This window comes from Thalia democratica, chromosome 7, assembly GCF_965202585.1.
Source record: "Thalia democratica chromosome 7, ktThaDemo2.hap1.1, whole genome shotgun sequence".
Lineage (NCBI taxonomy): Eukaryota > Metazoa > Chordata > Thaliacea > Salpida > Salpidae > Thalia > Thalia democratica.
Genome location: NC_139171.1, coordinates 48792870 through 48813430, shown reverse-complemented (window position 1 = coordinate 48813430; position 20561 = coordinate 48792870). Strand labels below are relative to the sequence as shown.

At 26.3% G+C, this 20561-nt stretch overlaps 4 protein-coding genes across 4 annotated transcripts; all 4 read right to left on the bottom strand.

Annotated features, from left to right (window-relative positions):
* Positions 1 to 1543: 1543 nt before the first annotated feature.
* LOC145841513 (uncharacterized) lies at positions 1544 to 4740 on the bottom strand. The gene is made up of 9 exons (XM_082948873.1): positions 4614 to 4740; positions 4157 to 4274; positions 3749 to 3868; positions 3341 to 3538; positions 3083 to 3177; positions 2785 to 2897; positions 2100 to 2273; positions 1826 to 1966; positions 1544 to 1720 (listed from the first exon to the last, which is right to left on the bottom strand). Exons 1-9 carry the CDS (start codon positions 4738 to 4740, stop codon positions 1544 to 1546), a joined length of 1263 nt encoding a protein of 420 aa, XP_082804999.1.
* A 2052-nt stretch (positions 4741 to 6792) lies between these two features.
* Positions 6793 to 9964, bottom strand: LOC145841512 (uncharacterized). Its single transcript, XM_082948872.1, has 9 exons — positions 9838 to 9964; positions 9389 to 9506; positions 8986 to 9105; positions 8585 to 8782; positions 8327 to 8421; positions 8026 to 8138; positions 7353 to 7526; positions 7078 to 7218; positions 6793 to 6972 (listed from the first exon to the last, which is right to left on the bottom strand). Exons 1-9 carry the CDS (start codon positions 9962 to 9964, stop codon positions 6793 to 6795), a joined length of 1266 nt encoding a protein of 421 aa, XP_082804998.1.
* Positions 9965 to 12020: 2056 nt separating this feature from the next.
* On the bottom strand, positions 12021 to 15208 carry LOC145841511 (uncharacterized). The gene is made up of 9 exons (XM_082948871.1): positions 15082 to 15208; positions 14633 to 14750; positions 14226 to 14345; positions 13818 to 14015; positions 13560 to 13654; positions 13263 to 13375; positions 12578 to 12751; positions 12303 to 12443; positions 12021 to 12197 (listed from the first exon to the last, which is right to left on the bottom strand). The coding sequence occupies exons 1-9, from the start codon at positions 15206 to 15208 to the stop codon at positions 12021 to 12023; spliced, it is 1263 nt and encodes a 420-aa protein (XP_082804997.1).
* A 2062-nt stretch (positions 15209 to 17270) lies between these two features.
* Positions 17271 to 20440, bottom strand: LOC145841510 (uncharacterized). The gene is made up of 9 exons (XM_082948870.1): positions 20338 to 20440; positions 19892 to 20009; positions 19485 to 19604; positions 19077 to 19274; positions 18819 to 18913; positions 18522 to 18634; positions 17827 to 18000; positions 17553 to 17693; positions 17271 to 17447 (listed from the first exon to the last, which is right to left on the bottom strand). The coding sequence occupies exons 1-9, from the start codon at positions 20438 to 20440 to the stop codon at positions 17271 to 17273; spliced, it is 1239 nt and encodes a 412-aa protein (XP_082804996.1).
* Positions 20441 to 20561: the final 121 nt, after the last annotated feature.

Genomic DNA, 20561 nt, shown 5'->3' with positions numbered 1-20561 from the left:
CTTCATTAAAACCATTTAACAGGATTAGGTAATTTGATTCCATTTTATATCTCACTCTTTTTACTTAAGTAAAAGATTAACTTACTTTAGCGTGAGGTTTTAAATTTAATAAGTGTCAGAAACTAAGTTAAACATTTTCATATAAGCTAAAATACTAAATAAATTACATATAAACCATAAGAACTTTTGAGTTAATAAAATAGAGTCATTGAAATCAGCTCAAACTCTAAAACTTTTACGGTGTACCCTTGATTTTGCAAGAAAGTTTGAACAAATACAAGTTTGCCTGTAAAATATTAAAGGATATGCAAGATATGAAGTAAGTTAGTCTTTTACTTTATAAATGAAAATAATAGTGAGATATAAAAAGGAATCATATTGCTTAATCCAGTTAAGTGGTTTAAATGAACCGTTTCTATAAACTAATTGGAAATTAACCTCAAAAATATTTTGGAGACGTAACTTTGTTTTACAAGAAAAACAATAACATGATAATTTTTTTAAATTGGAAAAAAAAGTAAAATATATAAACTCATTAATCTTTGTTAAAGATCATTTATGATACAACTAAATAAATAATCAATAACATCTAAATGAAGACTGTAAATCATATTAGGAAAAAAAAACTTAAAATAATGAGATGATCTTTGTAATCTATACCTCTCTTCTAAAAGTTCCATGAAATATATCTCATGAATTTCAAACATAATCTTTAAATAAATATGTTTAGAAAAAATCCTATTTAGGCCTGAGCTATGCAAATAAATTTTCACCGAGCTGAGGTGACCTGAGGAAAACATTACTAAAATGAAATGAAACTAATTTTGACATACATATTAATTTTTTATATTCTCGTAGGAAAAAAGCCAAAATGTTTAATGAACTGAAATACTTTAACAAGCAAACAAAAAAAACTAAACACATGATGAATAACTATGAGCAGTTATCCAAAAAGCTGAAATTAAACGCTTTAGTTATGTACTTATTTATTTTAGAGTCCAACAAAAATAATTTATCATAGTTGTTTGTCATAACTAAAAAAGATTGCTCAATTTACTGAAATGTAAAGAGCTTATTTTGATAAAGATGTGTATTTGTGTACGCAGTATTTTATTTAACTTGAAGAGGTCACAATTTTTTGTCACCGAAACCCGGTTGTGAATAAAATATTTAATTCGCACATCTTTATTGAAGTTTAGAAACTAAAAATAAAATAATTTGCAACTTCTCAAAACGACTAGTGTTAACCTTTCAGATATCGGTTTGTACACTATTTGGATACAGTTTAACGTCTTGTCCAGGACTAAGTGGCACAAAATGAATAAATTATAGCCAAAGGTGTAAGAAGCTATAGATTTACAAAACTATACGTAATTATAAATTTACTAATAATTTTTTTATTTTATAGAATTTAGTTTATTAAAGAATTATACACTTCACGAAACTAAAAAAATGAAAAAGCTCAACGTATATTACAAAATAAACAAGAATTGGAGCATCAACTAGCATAGCTTCACAAGTACTGATGACTAAAAAGTTTTGTCTAGTTTTTGGGAATATAGTTGTCGGCACATGAGAATCGTTTGCAGCTAAAAAACTTTTCTATGGTCGCTTCATCTACTTTCTGTCTGTTCTTTTGGTGTTTTGCTACAAATGCTTGAAGTACTTCAATCAGACGTTTCTTGAGTTCTCCCGATAAAAGTTCTCCTTTAGCATATGCCTAAAATTAATATAAACATAAAGTTATCAAATTTATAATAAAAATCAAATAATGACATTACTTTAAAACTAACTAGCAAGTTTATAAATATATAATGTTACTAACAGATTTAATTTTTTCATATTCTTCATCATCGTCTAGGAAGAAATTTAGATATTTAATGCAGACATCAACTTCGATATTTCCTCCAAGTTTTCGGTGCAATTCAACTGTATCTTGGCCTCCACTGAATGCGTACTTATTGATCTGTGTAAAATTAGAAAAATCATGTAAATGACTTATGTATCAAAGTAAATAATTAAGAATGTTTTTAAATAAGATGTAGTTAGAGTATTACGTTAAACTAAAATGAAAAAAAAAAATTTTTTAGTAGTAATACCTTGGTTTTTATTTGTTGGGGAGTATCAGTGAGAAAAATTCCGCTGTTTTCATCTGAAGCACTCATCTTAGAGACGGCTCCTTGCAATGCCGGAAAAAATACGGAGTGAATCAACGCAGGCTTTTTGAATCCCAACGTTGGTGCATAATGTCTTGTCAAGCGGAAGTATGGATCCTATAATAATGGAATATAATTAATCAAGTACAGTTCAGTTTAGAAACTTAAATGTTGTATTATTTATTCCTTGATGATAGCTCTATGGATAAGCTAGTTACACATATACTTTGCTAAATATATACAATGCTAAATGCATTGAGCTTTTAAGGAAAATAAACTGATTTAACTAATAAAATAAATTAGCACTAGTTTTTAGAAGGTTTTAATTAAAAATACTATTAGATTTTACAACCTTTTTAAAACAGTTAATAAAACCTGGAAAAGTATTTGTAGAAGAAATAACAAAATTGAAACTATTTTTGATACTAAATATGTAAAATAAAATCGTACTCAGTTTTCATTAGATACAATATTTTTCTTTAATAATTTTATAGCGTTAAATTTGTGTGAACATATTTCAAAACTCACCGTAAAACGACTGTTTAAGCAATTGAGTGTAATTTAAAACTATCAGTTTGTATTAAAATCAAATTAAACTAAAATAAATAACAATATATTTGGACATTACCTGATCGATAGCGCATGGAATGAGGCATTCCACGTCTCTACATCCGTTAAAAATGTGTGGAAAACTGGAAGAAAATGAAGGGCAAGCTTGTACTGGTGGAAAGCTTACTTGTCCTAGAATAAAAATAACTTACTTTTATTTAGTGATAACTGTTAAGTCGAAGTTTAAATAAATATGTATTTGTAAAAATATACTTTTATACGTATTGTTCTATAATAAGAAACAGAACTTTTCAATTTAACTACTTTAAAATACGATGTTTATATGTTTTATATTGAATTAAAATTTTCTAACTAACCAATATTATTATCTCCTTCGAAACCGAAGCAGCCTTTTACTTGATTTAATGTGACAGCCTTTTTAAACTTGATAATATTCTTGAAGAATTCTTTTCTGTAAACATAAAATATTTTTATATAAACTTAAATGTTTATGCTTATTAGTTTTTATTTTAATTTAACATAATTTTTATAAGCGTTTCAAACATGTTTCAATACGTAGATTTCAATTTTATAAACATTTCTGTTTCAAATTTAAAAATTAAACAGCTACTAACCCGTGTCCCTCAGTTATATATTCAATATCAGTGAAAATAAATGTTTTGTCCGGGTCAAATCCGCACGCGATAATATCTTTGGCGTTTTCGTAAGCTAAATCGGTGTAATTATCAAGGTTCTTGCCGTCTTTGAAGAAGAACTTTTCATCATCAGTCATCTGGATGACTAAAGGCACATCGAACACTTTCTGAAGCCATCTGGTATAAAAATAGCTAGTAAAAACTTGTTCCGAAACTGCAGTTTTAGTATGCTAAAAGTAAAATTTAGTAGTAACATAAGTGGGTGAAAATAATTAAAAGAAAACAACTTAATAGAAAGCTAAAACTATCAAAAGTACTTTTTGAAAAATTCTTTCAAAACATTGAAAACACATCAAGTTATTGTGTATTAATTACTGTGCAACTAACTGGGTGAACATGAAAGGAACCATATGACCAAGATGCATGGCAGTAGATGAAGGTCCACGTCCAGTGTACAAATAAAAAGGCTTCCCAGCTATGTAGTTCGTCAAGACTTGATCCAATTCTCTGAATGAAAAATTATGATAAATCAATAAGCTTTCTAAAATGTCAAAACTTGCAAACATAGACACTTATCAGATAATTGATTTTGTAATATTAGCAATGCAACACAGATTTTTCTTAGATAACTCTATACTTTTATGGTAATTTATAATAATCCAGCTATAAATACTGAAAATAGACACATTATTTTTAGAACAACTAAAGAAAAATGCTTTTAAAATTTTTATTTTGAACTAATTTTTATACTGATGTTTTTAAGTTATTTTCCATTTTTTAACTAATAATAAAAACCTATGAGAAAAAAATATTTTTCTTCTAAGAAAGGTATGCATTTTCATATTCTTTTTGTCAAGAACTTCTTGAAATTTTTGTAACACATCTTCACTGATTCTTTCTGATCCAAACTTAACTGCAAATTATACTTGTTATTTTTATTCATGCTTATATATATTAAGGTTTATTAAAAGTTAAGTCCGGTAGATCATTTTTCTGAAATTTTCAACTTAAGATGTTACTATAATATTAAACCTAATTAACTATGATAAAACAGCAAAACGTCTGGCTAACGAGTAGTAGTTAGACAGAAAGTTTAGTGATATCTAGTAATGTAGTAATGTGATTAAACTGTTTTAAATGTTTAGTTTACAAATATTTTTATCAAAAATAACTTTATGAAGACTACCACAATTCTAAAAAAAAAATTGAAAGGAAAAATCAAGATCAAACTTATATAAATGGTTCAGCTTACCAATGAGTTTTTCATAATCAATTCCTTTATTGCTTGATGCCTTTACAGACCACGGATCTACAACATCTTCAGTTTCTGACTTATTTATTGAAGTGTTTTCCATTTTACGAGTAATTTTTTCTGCCATTTTAGCTTTTATATAATAGTTTTCTGAAAATTGTTAATGAATAGAATTTAGTATAGAAAAAGGTTAGCTTGTAACTAAATTTTTAAGATCCGTTCCCTAACATACTTACTTCTATAAAAAAAAAAAATTATCATAAAAAATGATAGTAACATGTTTTTTTAAACTTAAATTATGATTGATATAATTGACGAGCAAAAATTTGAACTCTGAAAGTTCAGGAAATATTAAAATTTTAAACTAGTTTTTAATATTAAAAGTTGCAAAAGTCTTTTTTTCAAAGAGGCTTGAAAATATTAAATTTTTAACTCAACATATTATAGACTTATAAAATTGATACTTAAATACACCATAACCACTAGTTTAGAACCTAAACTATACTTAAAGTGTTTTTAAAACTTTATTTATCCTGAATTTTATCCTAAGCTGTTGCTCCTTGCCCTCTTACCTACAAATGATTTTTTTGAATGTTTGCATGTAAAATAAAAATTGTAATTTTCTAATTAGTTTCAAGAATCGCTTCATTAAAACCATTTAACAGGATTAGGTAATTTGATTCCTTTTTATATCTTACTCTTTTTACTTAAGTAAAAGATTAACTTACTTTAGCGTGAGGTTTTAAATTTAATAAGTGTCAGAAACTAAGTTAAACAATTTCATATAAGCTAAAATACTAAATAAATTACATATAAACCATAAGAACTTTTGAGTTAATAAAATTGAAATCAGCTCAAACCCTAAAACTTTTACGGTGTACCCTTGATTTTGCAAGGAAGTTTAAACAAATACAAGTTTGCCTGTAAAATATTAAAGGATATGCAAAATATGAAGTAAGTTAGTCTTTTACTTTATAAATGAAAAAATTAGTGAGATATAAAAAGGAATCATATTGCTTAATCCAGTTAAGTGGTTTAAATGAACCGTTTCTATAAACTAATTGGAAATTAACCTCAAAAATATTTTGGACACGTAACTTTATTTTACAAGAAAAAAAGACACAATAACATGATAATTTTTTTAAATTGGAAAAAAAAAGTAAAATATATAAACTCATTAATCTTTGTTAAAGATCATTTATGATACAACTAAATAAATAATCAATAACATCTAAATGAAGACTGTAAATCATATTAGGAAAAAAAAAACTTTAAATAATGAGATGATCTTTGTAATCTATACCTCACTACTAAAAGTTCCATAAAATATATCTCATGAATTTTAAACATAATCTTTAAATAAATATGTTTAGAAAAAATCCTATTTAGGCCTGAGCTATGCAAATAAATTTTCACCGAGCTGAGGTGACCTGAGGAAAACATTACTAAAATGAAATGAAACTAATTTTGACATACATATTAGTTTTTTATATTCTCGTAGGAAAAAAGCCAAAATGTTTAATGAACAGAAATACGTTAACAAGCAAACATAAAAAACTAAACACATAATGAATAACTATGAGCAGTTATCTAAAAAGCTGAAATTAAACGCCTTAGTTATGTACTTATTTATTTTAGAGTCCAACAAAATAATTTATCATAGTTGTTTGTCTTAACTAATAGAGATTGCTCAATTTACTGAAATGTAAAGAGCTTATTTTAATAAAGATGTGTATTGTATACGCAGTATTTTATTTAACTTGAAGAGGTCACAATTTTTTGTCACCGAAACCCGGTTGTGAATAAAATATTTAATTCGCTCATCTTTATTGAAGTTTAGAAACTAAAAATAAGATAATTTGCAACTTCTCAAAACGACTAGTGTTAACCTTTCAGATATCGGTTTGTACACTATTTGGATACAGTTTAACGTCTTGTCCAGGACTAAGTGGCACAAAATGAATAAATTATAGCCAAAGGTGTAAGAAGCTATAGATTTACAAAACTATACATACTTATAAATTTACTAATATCTTTTTATTTTATAGAATTTAGTTTATTAAAGAATTATGCACTTCACGAAACTAAAAAAATGAAAAAGCTCAACGCATATTACAAAATAAACAAGAATTGGAGCATCATTTAGCATAGCTTCACAAGTATTGATGACTAAAACGTTTTATCTAGTTTTTGGAATATAGTTGTCGGCACATGAGAATCGTTTGCAGCTAAAAAACTTTTCTATGGTCGCTTCATCAACTTTCTCTCTATTCTTTTGATGTTTTGCTACAAATGCTTGAAGTACTTCAATAAGACGTTTCTTGAGTTCTCCCGATAAAAGTTCTCCTTTTGCATATGCCTAAAATTGATATAAAGATAAAGTTATCAAATTTATAATAAAAATCAACTAATGACATTACTTTAAAACTAACTACCAAGTTTATAAATATATAATGTTACTCACAGATTTAATTTTTTCATATTCTTCATCATCGTCTAGGAAGAAATTAAGATATTTAATACAGACATCAACTTCGATATTTCCTCCAAGTTTTCGGTGCAATTCAACTGTATCTTGGCCTCCACTGAATGCGTACTTATTGATCTGTGTAAATTTTAAATAATTCCTGTAAATGACTTATGTATCAAAGTAAATAGTTAAGAATAGTTTTAAATAATATCTAGTTAGACTATTACGTTAAACTAAAATGAAAAAAAAAACTTTTTTTGAAGTTATACCTTAGTTTTTATTTGCTTGGGAGTATCAGTGAGAAAAATTCCGCTGTTTTCATCTGAAGCACTCATCTTAGAGACGGCTCCTTGCAATGCCGGAAAAAATACGGAGTGAATCAACGCAGGCTTTTTGAATCCCAACGTTGGTGCATAATGTCTTGTCAAGCGAAAGTATGGATCCTATAATAATGATAAATAACTAATAAAGTCAGTTTAGTTTAAAAAATATTATGTTATGCTAGTTTATTCTTCGATGATAACGCTATGGATAAGCTACTATCATATGCATACACATAAAATTTGCTTTGCATTGAGCTTTTAAGAATAAAAACTGATTTAACTTTAAATAAGTTTAATTTTTAGATGGTTTCAATTAATAATACTAATGCATTTTACAACCTTTCTAAAACAGTTAATAAGATTTAGAAAAGTTTTCGTAGAAGAAATAACAAAACTAAAATTATTTTTGATACTTAATATGTAAAAATACTATATATGTACTCAGTTTTCACTAAGTATAATATTTATCATTAATAATTTTATAGCGTTAAATACATGTAAACATATTTCAAAACTCATCGTAAAACGACTGTTTAAGCAATTAAATGTAACTTAAAACTATCAGTTTGTAATATTATAAAAGTAAACTAGTATAAATAACAATATATTTGGACATTACCTGATCGATAGCGCATGGAATGAGGCATTCCACGTCTCTACATCCGTTAAAAATGTGTGGAAAACTGGAAGAAAATGAAGGGCAAGCTTGTACTGGTGGAAAGCTTACTTGTCCTAGAATAAAAATAATTTACTTTTATTTAGTGATAACTAAATTAAAAGTCGAAGTTTAATTAGATATGTATTTGTAAAAGTATACTTTTATACGTATTGTTCTATAACAAGAAACAGAACTTTTCAATTTAACTACTTGAAAATACGATGTTTATATGTTTTAGATTGAATTAAAACTTTTAACTAACCAATATTATTATCTCCTTCGAAGCCGAAACAGCCTTTTACTTGATTTAATGTGACAGCCTTTTTAAACTTGATAATATTCTTGAAGAATTCTTTTCTGTAAACATAAAATATTTTTATATAAACTTAAATGTTTATGCTCATTAGTTTTTATTTTAATTTAACATTATTTTTATAAGCGTTTCAAACATGTTTCAATACGTAGATTTCAATTTTATAAACATTTCTGTTTCAAATTTAAAAAATAAATAGCTACTAACCCGTGTCCCTCAGTTATATATTCAACATCAGTAAAAATAAATGTTTTTTCCGGGTCAAACCCGCACGCAATAATATCTTTGGCGTTTGCGTAAGCTAAATCGGTGTAATCATCAAGGTTCTTGCCGTCTTTGAAGAAGAATTTTTCATCATCAGTCATCTGGATGACTAACGGCACATCAAACACTTTCTGAAGCCATCTGGTATAAAAATAGCTAGTAAAAACTTGTTCCGAAACTTGCAGTTTTAGTATGCTAAGTGTAAAATTTAGTAGTGGGTGAAAATAATTAAAAGAAAAAAACTTAATACAAAGCTTAAACTATCAAAATTACTTTAAAAAAAAGTTCTTTCTAAACATGTAAAATACATAAAGTTATTGTGTATTAATTACTGTGCAACTAACTGAGTGAACATGAAAGGAACCATATGACCAAGATGCATGGCAGTAGATGAAGGTCCACGTCCAGTGTACAAATAAAAATGCTTCCCAGCTATGTAGTTCGTCAAGACTTGATCCAATTCTCTGAATGAAAAATTATAATAAATCAATAAGCTTTTCAAAAAGTCAATACTTGCAAACATTGACTTTTAATAAATGTTTTATTTCGTTTTATTAGCAATGCAACACAGATTTTCCTTAAATAAATTTATAATTTTATGGTAATTTATGATAGTCCAACTATAAATGCTGGAAAAAGTTATATTATTTTTAGAATTGAAAAAAAAGCTCTTAACATCTCTATTTACATTTATTTTCATACTGACATTTTAAAGTTATTTTATATTTATTAACTAATAATAAAAACCTATGAGAAAAAAATATTTTTCTTCTAAGAAAGGTATGCATTTTCATATTCTTTTTGTCAAGAACTTCTTGAAATTTTTGTAACACATCTTCACTGATTCTTTCTGATCCAAACTTAACTGCAAATTATACTTGTTATTTTTATTCATGCTTATATATATTAAGATTTATTAAAAGTTAAGTCCGGTAGATCATTTTTCTGAAATTTTCAACTTAAGATGTTACTATAATATTAAACCTAATTAACTATGATAAAACAGCAAAACGTCTGGCTAACGAGTAGTAGTTAGACAGAAAATTTAATGATATCTAGTAATGTGATTGAATTGCTTTAACTGTTTAGTTTACAAACATTTTTATTAAAAATAACTTTATGAAGACTACCACAATTCTAAAAAAAAAATTGAAAGGAAAAATCAAGATCAAACTTATATAAATGGTTAAGCTTACCAATGAGTTTTTCATAATCAATTCCTTTATTGCTTGATGCCTTTACAGACCACGGATCTACAACATCTTCAGTTTCTGACTTATTTATTGAAGTGTTTTCCATTTTACGAGTAATTTTTTCTGCCATTTTAGCTTTTATATAATAGTTTTCTGAAAATTGTTAATGAATAGAATTTAGTATAGAAAAAATTTAGCTTGTAACTAAGTTTTTAAGATCCGTTCCCTAACATACGTAATTCATTTTTTTTAATAAAATTTTTTATCATAAAAAATAAAAGTAACATGTTTTTTTTTTAAACTTAAATTATGATTGATTCAATTGACGAGCAAAACATTTGAACCCTGAAAGTTTAGGAAATATTAAAATTTTAAACTAATTTTTGATATTAAAAGTTGCAAAAGTCTTTTTTTCAAAGAGGCTTGAAAATATTAAATTTTCAACTCAACATATTATAGACTTATAAAACTGATACTTAAACACACCATAACCACTAGTTTAGAACCTAAACTATACTTCAAGTGTTTTTAAAACTTTATTTATCCTAAGCTGTTGCTCCTTGCCCTCTTACCTACAAATGATTTTTTTGAATGTTTGCATGTAAAATAAAAATTGTAATTTTCTAATTAGTTTCAAGAATCGCTTCATTAAAACCATTTAATAGGATTAGGTAATTTGATTCCATTTTATATCTCACTCTTTTTACTTAAGTAAAAGATTAACTTACTTTAGCGTGAGGTTTTAAATTTAATAAGTGTCAGAAACTAAGTTAAACATTTTCATATAAGCTAAAATACTAAATAAATTACATATAAACCATAAGAACTTTTGAGTTAATAAAATAGAGTCATTGAAATCAGCTCAAACTCTAAAACTTTTACGGTGTACCCTTGATTTTGCAAGGAAGTTTGAAGAAATATAAGTTTGCCTGTAAAATATTAAAGGATATGCAAGATATGAAGTAAGTTAGTCTTTTACTTTATAAATGAAAATAATAGTGAGATATAAAAAGGAATCATATTGCTTAATCCAGTTAAGTGGTTTAAATGAACCGTTTCTATAAACTAATTGGAAATTAACCTCAAAAATATTTTGGAGACGTAACTTTGTTTTACAAGAAAAACAATAACATGATAATTTTTTTAAATTGGAAAAAAAAGTAAAATATTTAAACTCATTAATCTTTGTTAAAGATCATTTATGATACAACTAAATAAATAATCAATAACATCTAAATGAAGACTGTAAATCATATTAGGAAAAAAAAACTTAAAATAATGAGATGATCTTTGTAATCTATACCTCTCTACTAAAAGTTCCATAAAATATATCTCATGAATTTCAAACATAATCTTTAAATAAATATGTTTAGAAAAAATCCTATTTAGGCCTGAGCTATGCAAATAAATTTTCACCGAGCTGAGGTGACCTGAGGAAAACATTACTAAAATGAACTGAAACTAATTTTGACATACAAATTAATTTTTTATATTCTCGTAGGAAAAAAGCCAAAATGTTTAATGAACTGAAATACTTTAACAAGCAAACAAAAAAAACCAAACACATGATGAATAACTATGAGCAGTTATCCAAAAAGCTGAAATTAAACGCTTTAGTTATGTACTTATTTATTTTAGAGTCCAACAAAAATAATTTATCATAGTTGTTTGTCATAACTAAAAAAGATTGCTCAATTTACTGAAATGTAAAGAGCTTATTTTGATAAAGATGTGTATTTGTGTACGCAGTATTTTATTTAACTTGAAGAGGTCACAATTTTTTGTCACCGAAACCCGGTTGTGAATAAAATATTTAATTCGCACATCTTTATTGAAGTTTAGAAACTAAAAATAAAATAATTTGCAACTTCTCAAAACGACTAGTGTTAACCTTTCAGATATCGGTTTGTACACTATTTGGATACAGTTTAACGTCTTGTCCAGGACTAAGTGGCACAAAATGAATAAATTATAGCCAAAGGTGTAAGAAGCTATAGATTTACAAAACTATACGTAATTATAAATTTACTAATAATTTTTTTATTTTATAGAATTTAGTTTATTAAAGAATTATACACTTCACGAAACTAAAAAAATGAAAAAGCTCAACGTATATTAAAAAATAAACAAGAATTGGAGCATCAACTAGCATAGCTTCACAAGTACTGATGACTAAAAAGTTTTGTCTAGTTTTTGGGAATATAGTTGTCGGCACATGAGAATCGTTTGCAGCTAAAAAACTTTTCTATGGTCGCTTCATCTACTTTCTGTCTGTTCTTTTGGTGTTTTGCTACAAATGCTTGAAGTACTTCAATCAGACGTTTCTTGAGTTCTCCCGATAAAAGTTCTCCTTTAGCAGATGCCTAAAATTAATATAAACATAAAGTTATCAAATTTATAATAAAAATCAAATAATGACATTACTTTAAAACTAACTACCAAGTTTATAAATATATAATGTTACTAACAGATTTAATTTTTTCATATACTTCATCATCGTCTAGGAAGAAATTTAGATATTTAATGCAGACATCAACTTCGATATTTCCTCCAAGTTTTCGGTGCAATTCAACTGTATCTTGGCCTCCACTGAATGCGTACTTATTGATCTGTGTAAATTTTAAAAAAATCATGTAAATGACTTATGTATCAAAGTAAATAATTAAGAATGTTTTTAAATAAGATGTAGTTAGAGTATTACGTTAAACTAAAATGAAAAAAAAAACTTTTTTAGTAGTAATACCTTGGTTTTTATTTGTTGGGGAGTATCAGTGAGAAAAATTCCGCTGTTTTCATCTGAAGCACTCATCTTAGAGACGGCTCCTTGCAATGCCGGAAAAAATACGGAGTGAATTAACGCTGGCTTTTTGAATCCCAACGTTGGTGCATAATGTCTTGTCAAGCGGAAGTATGGATCCTATAATAATAGAATATAATTAATCAAGTACAGTTCAGTTTAGAAACTTAAATGTTGTATTATTTATTCCTTGATGATAGCTCTATGGATAAGCTAGTTACACATATACTTTGCTAAATATATACAATGCTAAATGCATTGAGCTTTTAAGGAAAATAAACTGATTTAACTAATAAAATAAATTAGCACTAGTTTTTAGAAGGTTTTAATTAAAAATACTATTAGATTTTACAACCTTTTTAAAACAGTTAATAAAACCAGGAAAAGTATTTGTAGAAGAAATAACAAAATTGAAACTATTTTTGATACTAAATATGTAAAATAAAATCGTACTCAGTTTTCATTAGATACAATATTTTTCTTTAATAATTTTATAGCGTTAAATTTGTGTGAACATATTTCAAATCTCATCGTAATACGACTGTTTAAGCAATTGAGTGTAATTTAAAACTATCAGTTTGTATTATAATCAAATTAAACTAAAATAAATAACAATATATTTGGACATTACCTGATCGATAGCGCATGGAATGAGGCATTCCACGTCTCTACATCCGTTAAAAATGTGTGGAAAACTGGAAGAAAATGAAGGGCAAGCTTGTACTGGTGGAAAGCTTACTTGTCCTAGAATAAAAATAATTTACTTTTATTTAGTGATAACTGTTAAGTCGAAGTTTAAATAAATATGTATTTGTAAAAATATACTTTTATACGTATTGTTCTATAATAAGAAACAGAACTTTTCAATTTAACTACTTGAAAATACGATGTTTATATGTTTTATATTGAATTAAAATTTTTAACTAACCAATATTATTATCTCCTTCGAAACCGAAGCAGCCTTTTACTTGATTTAATGTGACAGCCTTTTTAAACTTGATAATATTCTTGAAGAATTCTTTTCTGTAAACATAAAATATTTTTATATAAACTTAAATGTTTATGCTTATTAGTTTTTATTTTAATTTAACATAATTTTTATAAGCGTTTCAAACATGTTTCAATACGTAGATTTCAATTTTATAAACATTTCTGTTTCAAATTTAAAAATTAAACAGCTACTAACCCGTGTCCCTCAGTTATATATTCAATATCAGTGAAAATAAATGTTTTGTCCGGGTCAAATCCGCACGCGATAATATCTTTGGCGTTTTCGTAAGCTAAATCGGTGTAATTATCAAGGTTCTTGCCGTCTTTGAAGAAGAACTTTTCATCATCAGTCATCTGGATGACTAAAGGCACATCGAACACTTTCTGAAGCCATCTGGTATAAAAATAGCTAGTAAAAACTTGTTCCGAAACTGCAGTTTTAGTATGCTAAAAGTAAAATTTAGTAGTAACATAAGTGGGTGAAAATAATTAAAAGAAAACAACTTAATAGAAAGCTAAAACTATCAAAAGTACTTTTTGAAAAATTCTTTCAAAACATTGAAAACACATCTAGTTATTGTGTATTAATTAATGTGCAACTAACTGGGTGAACATGAAAGGAACCATATGACCAAGATGCATGGCAGTAGATGAAGGTCCACGTCCAGTGTACAAATAAAAAGGCTTCCCAGCTATGTAGTTCGTCAAGACTTGATCCAATTCTCTGAATGAAAAATTATGATAAATCAATAAGCTTTCTAAAATGTCAAAACTTGCAAACATAGACAGTTATCAGATAATTGATTTTGTAATATTAGCAATGCAACACAGTTTTTTCTTAGATAACTCTATACTTTTATGGTAATCCATAACAATCCATCTACAAATACTGAAAATAGATACATTATTTTTAGAACAACTAAAGAAAAATGTTTTTAAAATTTCTTTTTGCACTAATTTTTATACTGATGTTTTTAAATTATTTTCCATTTTTTAACTTATAATAAAAACCTATGAGAAAAAAATATTTTTCTTCTAAGAAAGGTATGCATTTTCATATTCTTTTTGTCAAGAACTTCTTGAAATTTTTGTAACACATCTTCACTGATTCTTTCTGATCCAAACTTAACTGCAAATTACACTTGTTATTTTTATTCATGCTTATATATATTAAGGTTCATTAAAAGTTAAGTCCGGTAGACCATTTTTCTGAAATTTTCAACTTAATATGTTACTATAATATTAAACCTAATTAACTATGATAAAACAGCAAAACGTCTGGCTAACGAGTAGTAGTTAGACAGAAAGTTTAGTGATATCTAGTAATGTGATTAAATTGTTTTAAATGTTTAGTTTACAAATATTTTTATTAAAAATAACTTTATGAAGACTACCACAATTCTAAAAAAAAAATTGAAAGGAAAAATCAAGATCAAACTTATATAAATGGTTCAGCTTACCAATGAGTTTTTCATAATCAATTCCTTTATTGCTTGATGCCTTTACAGACCACGGATCTACAACATCTTCAGTTTCTGACTTATTTATTGAAGTGTTTTCCATTTTACGAGTAATTTCTTCTGCCATTTTAGCTTTTATGTAATAGTTTTCTGAAAATTGTTAATGAATAGAATTTAGTATAGAAAAAGGTTAGCTTGTAACTAAATTTTTAAGATCTGTTCCCTAACATACTTAATTCATTAAAAAAAAAATCATAAAAAATGATAGTAACATGATTTTTTTAAAACTTAAATTATGATTGATATAATTGACGAGCAACAAATTTGAACTCTGAAAGTTCAGGAAATATTAAAATTTTAAACTAGTTTTTAATATTAAAAGTTGCAAAAGTCTTTTTTTCAAAGAGGCTTGAAAATATTAAATTTTTAACTCAACATTTTATAGACTTATAAAAATGATACTTAAACATACCATAACCACTAGTTTAGAACCTAAACTATACTCAAAGTGTTTTTAAAACTTTATTTATCCTGAATTTTATCCTAAGCTGTTGCTCCTTGCCCTCTTACCTACAAATGATTTTTTTGAATGTTTGCGTGTAAAATAAAAATTGTAATTTTCTAATTAGTTTCCAGAATCGCTTCATTAAAACCATTTAACAGGATTAGGTAATTTGATTCCTTTTTATATATTACTCTTTTTACTTAAGTAAAAGATTAACTTACTTTAGCGTGAGGTTTTAAATTTAATAAGTGTCAGAAACTAAGTTAAACAATTTTTTATAAGCTAAAATACTAAATAAATTACATATAAACCATAAGAAATTTTGAGTTAATAAAATTGAAATCAGCTCAAACTCTAAAACTTTTACGGTGTACCCTTGATTTTGCAAGGAAGTTTAAACAAATACAAGTTTGCCTGTAAAATATTAAAGGATATGCAAAATATGAAGTAAGTTAGTCTTTTACTTTATAAATGAAAAAATTAGTGAGATATAAAAAGGAATCATATTGCTTAATCCAGTTAAGTGGTTTAAATGAACCGTTTTTATAAACTAATTGGAAATTAACCTCAAAAATATTTTGGAGACGTAACTTTGTTTTACAAGAAAAAAAGACACAATAACATGATAATTTTTTTAAATTGGAAAAAAAAAGTAAAATATATAAACTCATTAATCTTTGTTAAAGATCATTTATGATACAACTAAATAAATAATCAATAACATCTAAATGAAGACTGTAAATCATATTAAGAAAAAAAAAGAAAATTTAAATAATGAGATGATCTTTGTAATCTATACCTCTCTACTAAAAGTACCATAAAATATATCTCATGAATTTTAAACATAATCTTTAAATAAAGATGTTTAGAAAAAAATCCTATTTAGGCCTGAGCTATGCAAATAAATTTTCACCGAACTGAGGTGACCTGAGGAAAACATTACTAAAATGAACTGAAACTAATTTTGACATACAAATTAATTTTTTATATTCTCGTAGGAAAAAAGCCAAAATGTTTAATGAACTGAAATACTTTAACAAGCAAACAAAAAAAACCAAACACATGATGAATAACTATGAGCAGTTATCCAAAAAGCTGAAATTAAACGCTTTAGTTATGTACTTATTTATTTTAGAGTCCAACAAAAATAATTTATCATAGTTGTTTGTCATAACTAAAAAAGATTGCTCAATTTACTGAAATGTAAAGAGCTTATTTTGATAAAGATGTGTATTTGTGTACGCAGTATTTTATTTAACTTGAAGAGGTCAAAATTTTTTGTCACCGAAACCCGGTTGTGAATAAAATATTTAATTCGCACATCTTTATTGAAGTTTAGAAACTAAAAATAGAATAATTTGCAACTTCTCAAAACGACTAGTGTTAACCTTTCAGATATCGGTTTGTACACTATTTGGATACAGTTTAACGTCTTGTCCAGGACTAAGTGGCACAAAATGAATAAATTATACCCAAAGGTGTAAAAAGCTATAGATTTACAAAACTATACATACTTATAAATTTACTAATAATTTTTTTATTTTATAGAATTTAGTTTATTAAAGAATTATACACTTCACGAAACTAAAAAAAATGAAAAAGCTCAACGCATATTACAAAATAAACAAGAATTGAAGCATCATTTAGCACAGCTTCAAAAGTACTGATGACTAAAACGTTTTATCTAGTTTTTGGGAATATAGTTGTCTGCACATGAGAATCGTTTGCAGCTAAAAAACTTTTCTATGGTCGCTTCATCTACTTTCTCTCTATTCTTTTGATGATTTGCTACAAATGCTTGAAGTACTTCAATCAGACGTTTCTTGAGTTCTCCCGATAAAAGTTCTCCTTTAGCATATGCCTAAAATTTATATATATAAAAAACTAACAATTTTATAATAAAAATCAAATAATGACATTACTTTAAAACTAACTAGCAAGTTTATAAATATATAATGTTACTAACAGATTTAATTTTTTCATATTCTTCATCATCGTCTAGGAAGAAATTAAGATATTTAATACAGACATCAACTTCGATATTTCCTCCAAGTTTTCGGTGCAATTCAACTGTATCTTGGCCTCCACTGAATGCGTACTTATTGATCTGTGTAAATTTTAAATAATTCCTGTAAATGACTTATGTATCAAAGTAAATAGTTAAGAATAATTTTAAATAATATCTAGTTAGACTATTACGTTAAACTAAAATGTTAAATTTTTTTTTTTTGAAGTAATACCTTAGTTTTTATTTGCTGGGGAGTATCAGTGAGAAAAATTCCGCTGTTTTCATCTGAAGCACTCATCTTAGATACGGCTCCTTGCAATGCCGGAAAAAACACGGAGTGAATCAAGGCAGGCTTTTTGAATCCCAACGTTGGTGCATAATGTCTTGTCAAGCGGAAGTATGGATCCTATAAAAATGATAAATAACAAATAAAGTCAGTTTAGTTTAAAAAATATTATGTTATGCTAGTTTATTCTTCGATGATAACGCTATGGATAAGCTACTATCATATGCATACACATAAAATTTGCTTTGCATTGAGCTTTTAAGAATAAAAACTGATTTAACTTTATTTATTTTTAAAGTTTTATTTTTAGAAGGTTTTAATTAAAAATACTATTGCATTTTAAAACCTTTCTAAAACCGTTGATAAGATCTAGAAAAGTTTTCGTAGAAGAAATAACAAAACTAAAATTATTTTTGATACTTAATATGTAAAAATACTCTATATGTACTCAGTTTTCACTAAGTATAATATTTATCGTTAATAAATTTTTAGTGTTAAATTTGTGTAAACATATTTCAAAACTCATCGTAAATATTACGATAAATATTATACTGTATAAGCAATTAAATGTAATTTAAAACTATCAGTTCGTAATATTATAAAAATAAAATAATATAAATAACAATATATTTGGACATTACCTGATCGATAGCGCATGGAATGAGGCATTCCACGTCTCTACATCCGTTAAAAATGTGTGGAAAACTGGAAGAAAATGAAGGGCAAGCTTGTACTGGTGGAAAGCTTACTTGTCCTAGAATAAAAATAACTTACTTTTATTTAGTGATAACTGTTAAGTCGAAGTTTAAATAAATATGTATTTGTAAAAATATACTTTTATAAGTATTGTTCTATAACAAGAAACAGAACTTTTCAATCTAACTACTTGAAAGTACGATGTTTATATGTTTTAGATTGAATTAAAACTTTTAACTAACCAATATTATTATCTCCTTCGAAGCCGAAGCAGCCTTTTACTTGATTTAATGTGACAGCTTTTTTAAACTTGATAATATTCTTGAAGAATTCTTTTCTGTAAGCATAAAATATTTTTATATAAACTCAAATGTTTATGCTTATTAGTTTTTATTTTAATTTAACATTATTTTTATAAGCGTTTCAAACATGTTTTAATACGTAGATTTCAATTTTATAAACATTTCTGTTTCAAATTTAAAAATTGAACAGCTACTAACCCGTGTCCCTCAGTTATATATTCAATATCAGTGAAAATAAATGTTTTGTCCGGGTCAAATCCGCACGCGATAATGTCTTTGGCGTTTTCGTAAGCTAAATTGGTGTAATCATCAAGGTTCTTGCCGTCTTTGAAGAAAAATTTTTCATCATCAGTCATCTGTATGACTAAAGGCACATCAAACACTTTCTGAAGCCATCTGGTATAAAGATAACTAGTAAAAACTTTTTCCGAAAATTGCAGTTTTAGTATGCTAAAAGTAAAATTTAGTAGTAACATAAGTGGGTGAAAATAATTAAAAGAAAACAACTTAATAGAAAGCTAAAACTATCAAAAGTATTTTTGAAAAATTCTTTCAAAACATTGAAAAAACAGAAAATTATTGTGTATTAATTACTGTGCAACTAACTGAGTGAACATGAAAGGAACCATATGACCAAGATGCATGGCAGTAGATGAAGGTCCACGTCCAGTGTACAAATAAAAAGGCTTCCCAGCTATGTAGTTCGTCAAGACTTGATCCAATTCTCTGAATGAAAAATTATGATAAATCAATAAGCTTTCTAAAATGTCAAAACTTGCAAACATAGACAGTTATCAGATAATTGATTTTGTAATATTAGCAATGCAACACAGTTTTTTCTTAGATAACTCTATACTTTTATGGTAATCCATAACAATCCATCTACAAATACTGAAAATAGATACATTATTTTTAGAACAACTAAAGAAAAATGTTTTTAAAATTTCTTTTTGCACTAATTTTTATACTGATGTTTTTAAATTATTTTCCATTTTTTAAATAATAATAAAAACCTATGAGAAAAAAATATTTTTCTTCTAAGAAAGGTATGCATTTTCATATTCTTTTTGTCAAGAACTTCTTCAAATCTTTGTAACACATCTTCACTGATTCTTTCTGATCCAAACTTAACTGCAAATTATACTTGTTATTTTTATTCATGCTTATAAATATTAAGGTTTATTAAAAGTTAAGTCCGGTAGATCATTTTTCTGAAATTTTCAACTTAAGATGTTACTATAATATTAAACCTAATTAACTATGATAAAACAGCAAAACGTCTGGCTAACGAGTAGTAGTTAGACAGAAAATTTAGTGATATCTAGTAATGTGATTAAATTGCTTTAACTGTTTAGTTTACAAAGATTTTTATTAAAAATATTTACAAAGACTAGCACAACTCTAAAAAAAAATTGAAAGGAAAAATCAAGATCAAACATATACAAATGGTTCAGCTTACCAATGAGTTTTTCATAATCAATTCCTTTGTTGCTTGATGCCTTTACAGACCACGGGTCTACAACATCTTCAGTTTCTGACTTATTTAATGAAGTGTTTTCCATTTTACTAGTAATTTCTTCTGCCATTTTAGCTTTTATGTAATTTTTTCTGAAAATTGTTATTGAATAGAATTTAGTGTAGAATATGTTAAATTGTAACTAAGTTTTTAAGATCCAATCCCTA

Coding starts and splice junctions, on each gene's coding strand:
- LOC145841513 (XM_082948873.1), bottom strand. CDS start 4,740: ATGGCAGAAAAAATTACTCGTAAAATGGAAAACACTTCAATAAATAAG. Junction 3,539..3,748: donor GTTCCTTTCATGTTCACCCA/GTTAGTTGCACA, acceptor TTTTTATACCAG/ATGGCTTCAGAAAGTGTTCG. Junction 2,898..3,082: donor CGAAGGAGATAATAATATTG/GTTAGTTAGAAA, acceptor TTTTTATTCTAG/GACAAGTAAGCTTTCCACCA.
- LOC145841512 (XM_082948872.1), bottom strand. CDS start 9,964: ATGGCAGAAAAAATTACTCGTAAAATGGAAAACACTTCAATAAATAAG. Junction 8,422..8,584: donor TATATAACTGAGGGACACGG/GTTAGTAGCTAT, acceptor TTATGTTTACAG/AAAAGAATTCTTCAAGAATA. Junction 8,139..8,326: donor CGAAGGAGATAATAATATTG/GTTAGTTAAAAG, acceptor TTTTTATTCTAG/GACAAGTAAGCTTTCCACCA.
- LOC145841511 (XM_082948871.1), bottom strand. CDS start 15,208: ATGGCAGAAGAAATTACTCGTAAAATGGAAAACACTTCAATAAATAAG. Junction 14,751..15,081: donor TGATTATGAAAAACTCATTG/GTAAGCTGAACC, acceptor TGTAATTTGCAG/TTAAGTTTGGATCAGAAAGA. Junction 13,655..13,817: donor TATATAACTGAGGGACACGG/GTTAGTAGCTGT, acceptor TTATGTTTACAG/AAAAGAATTCTTCAAGAATA.
- LOC145841510 (XM_082948870.1), bottom strand. CDS start 20,440: ATGGAAAACACTTCATTAAATAAGTCAGAAACTGAAGATGTTGTAGAC. Junction 18,914..19,076: donor TATATAACTGAGGGACACGG/GTTAGTAGCTGT, acceptor TTATGCTTACAG/AAAAGAATTCTTCAAGAATA. Junction 18,635..18,818: donor CGAAGGAGATAATAATATTG/GTTAGTTAAAAG, acceptor TTTTTATTCTAG/GACAAGTAAGCTTTCCACCA.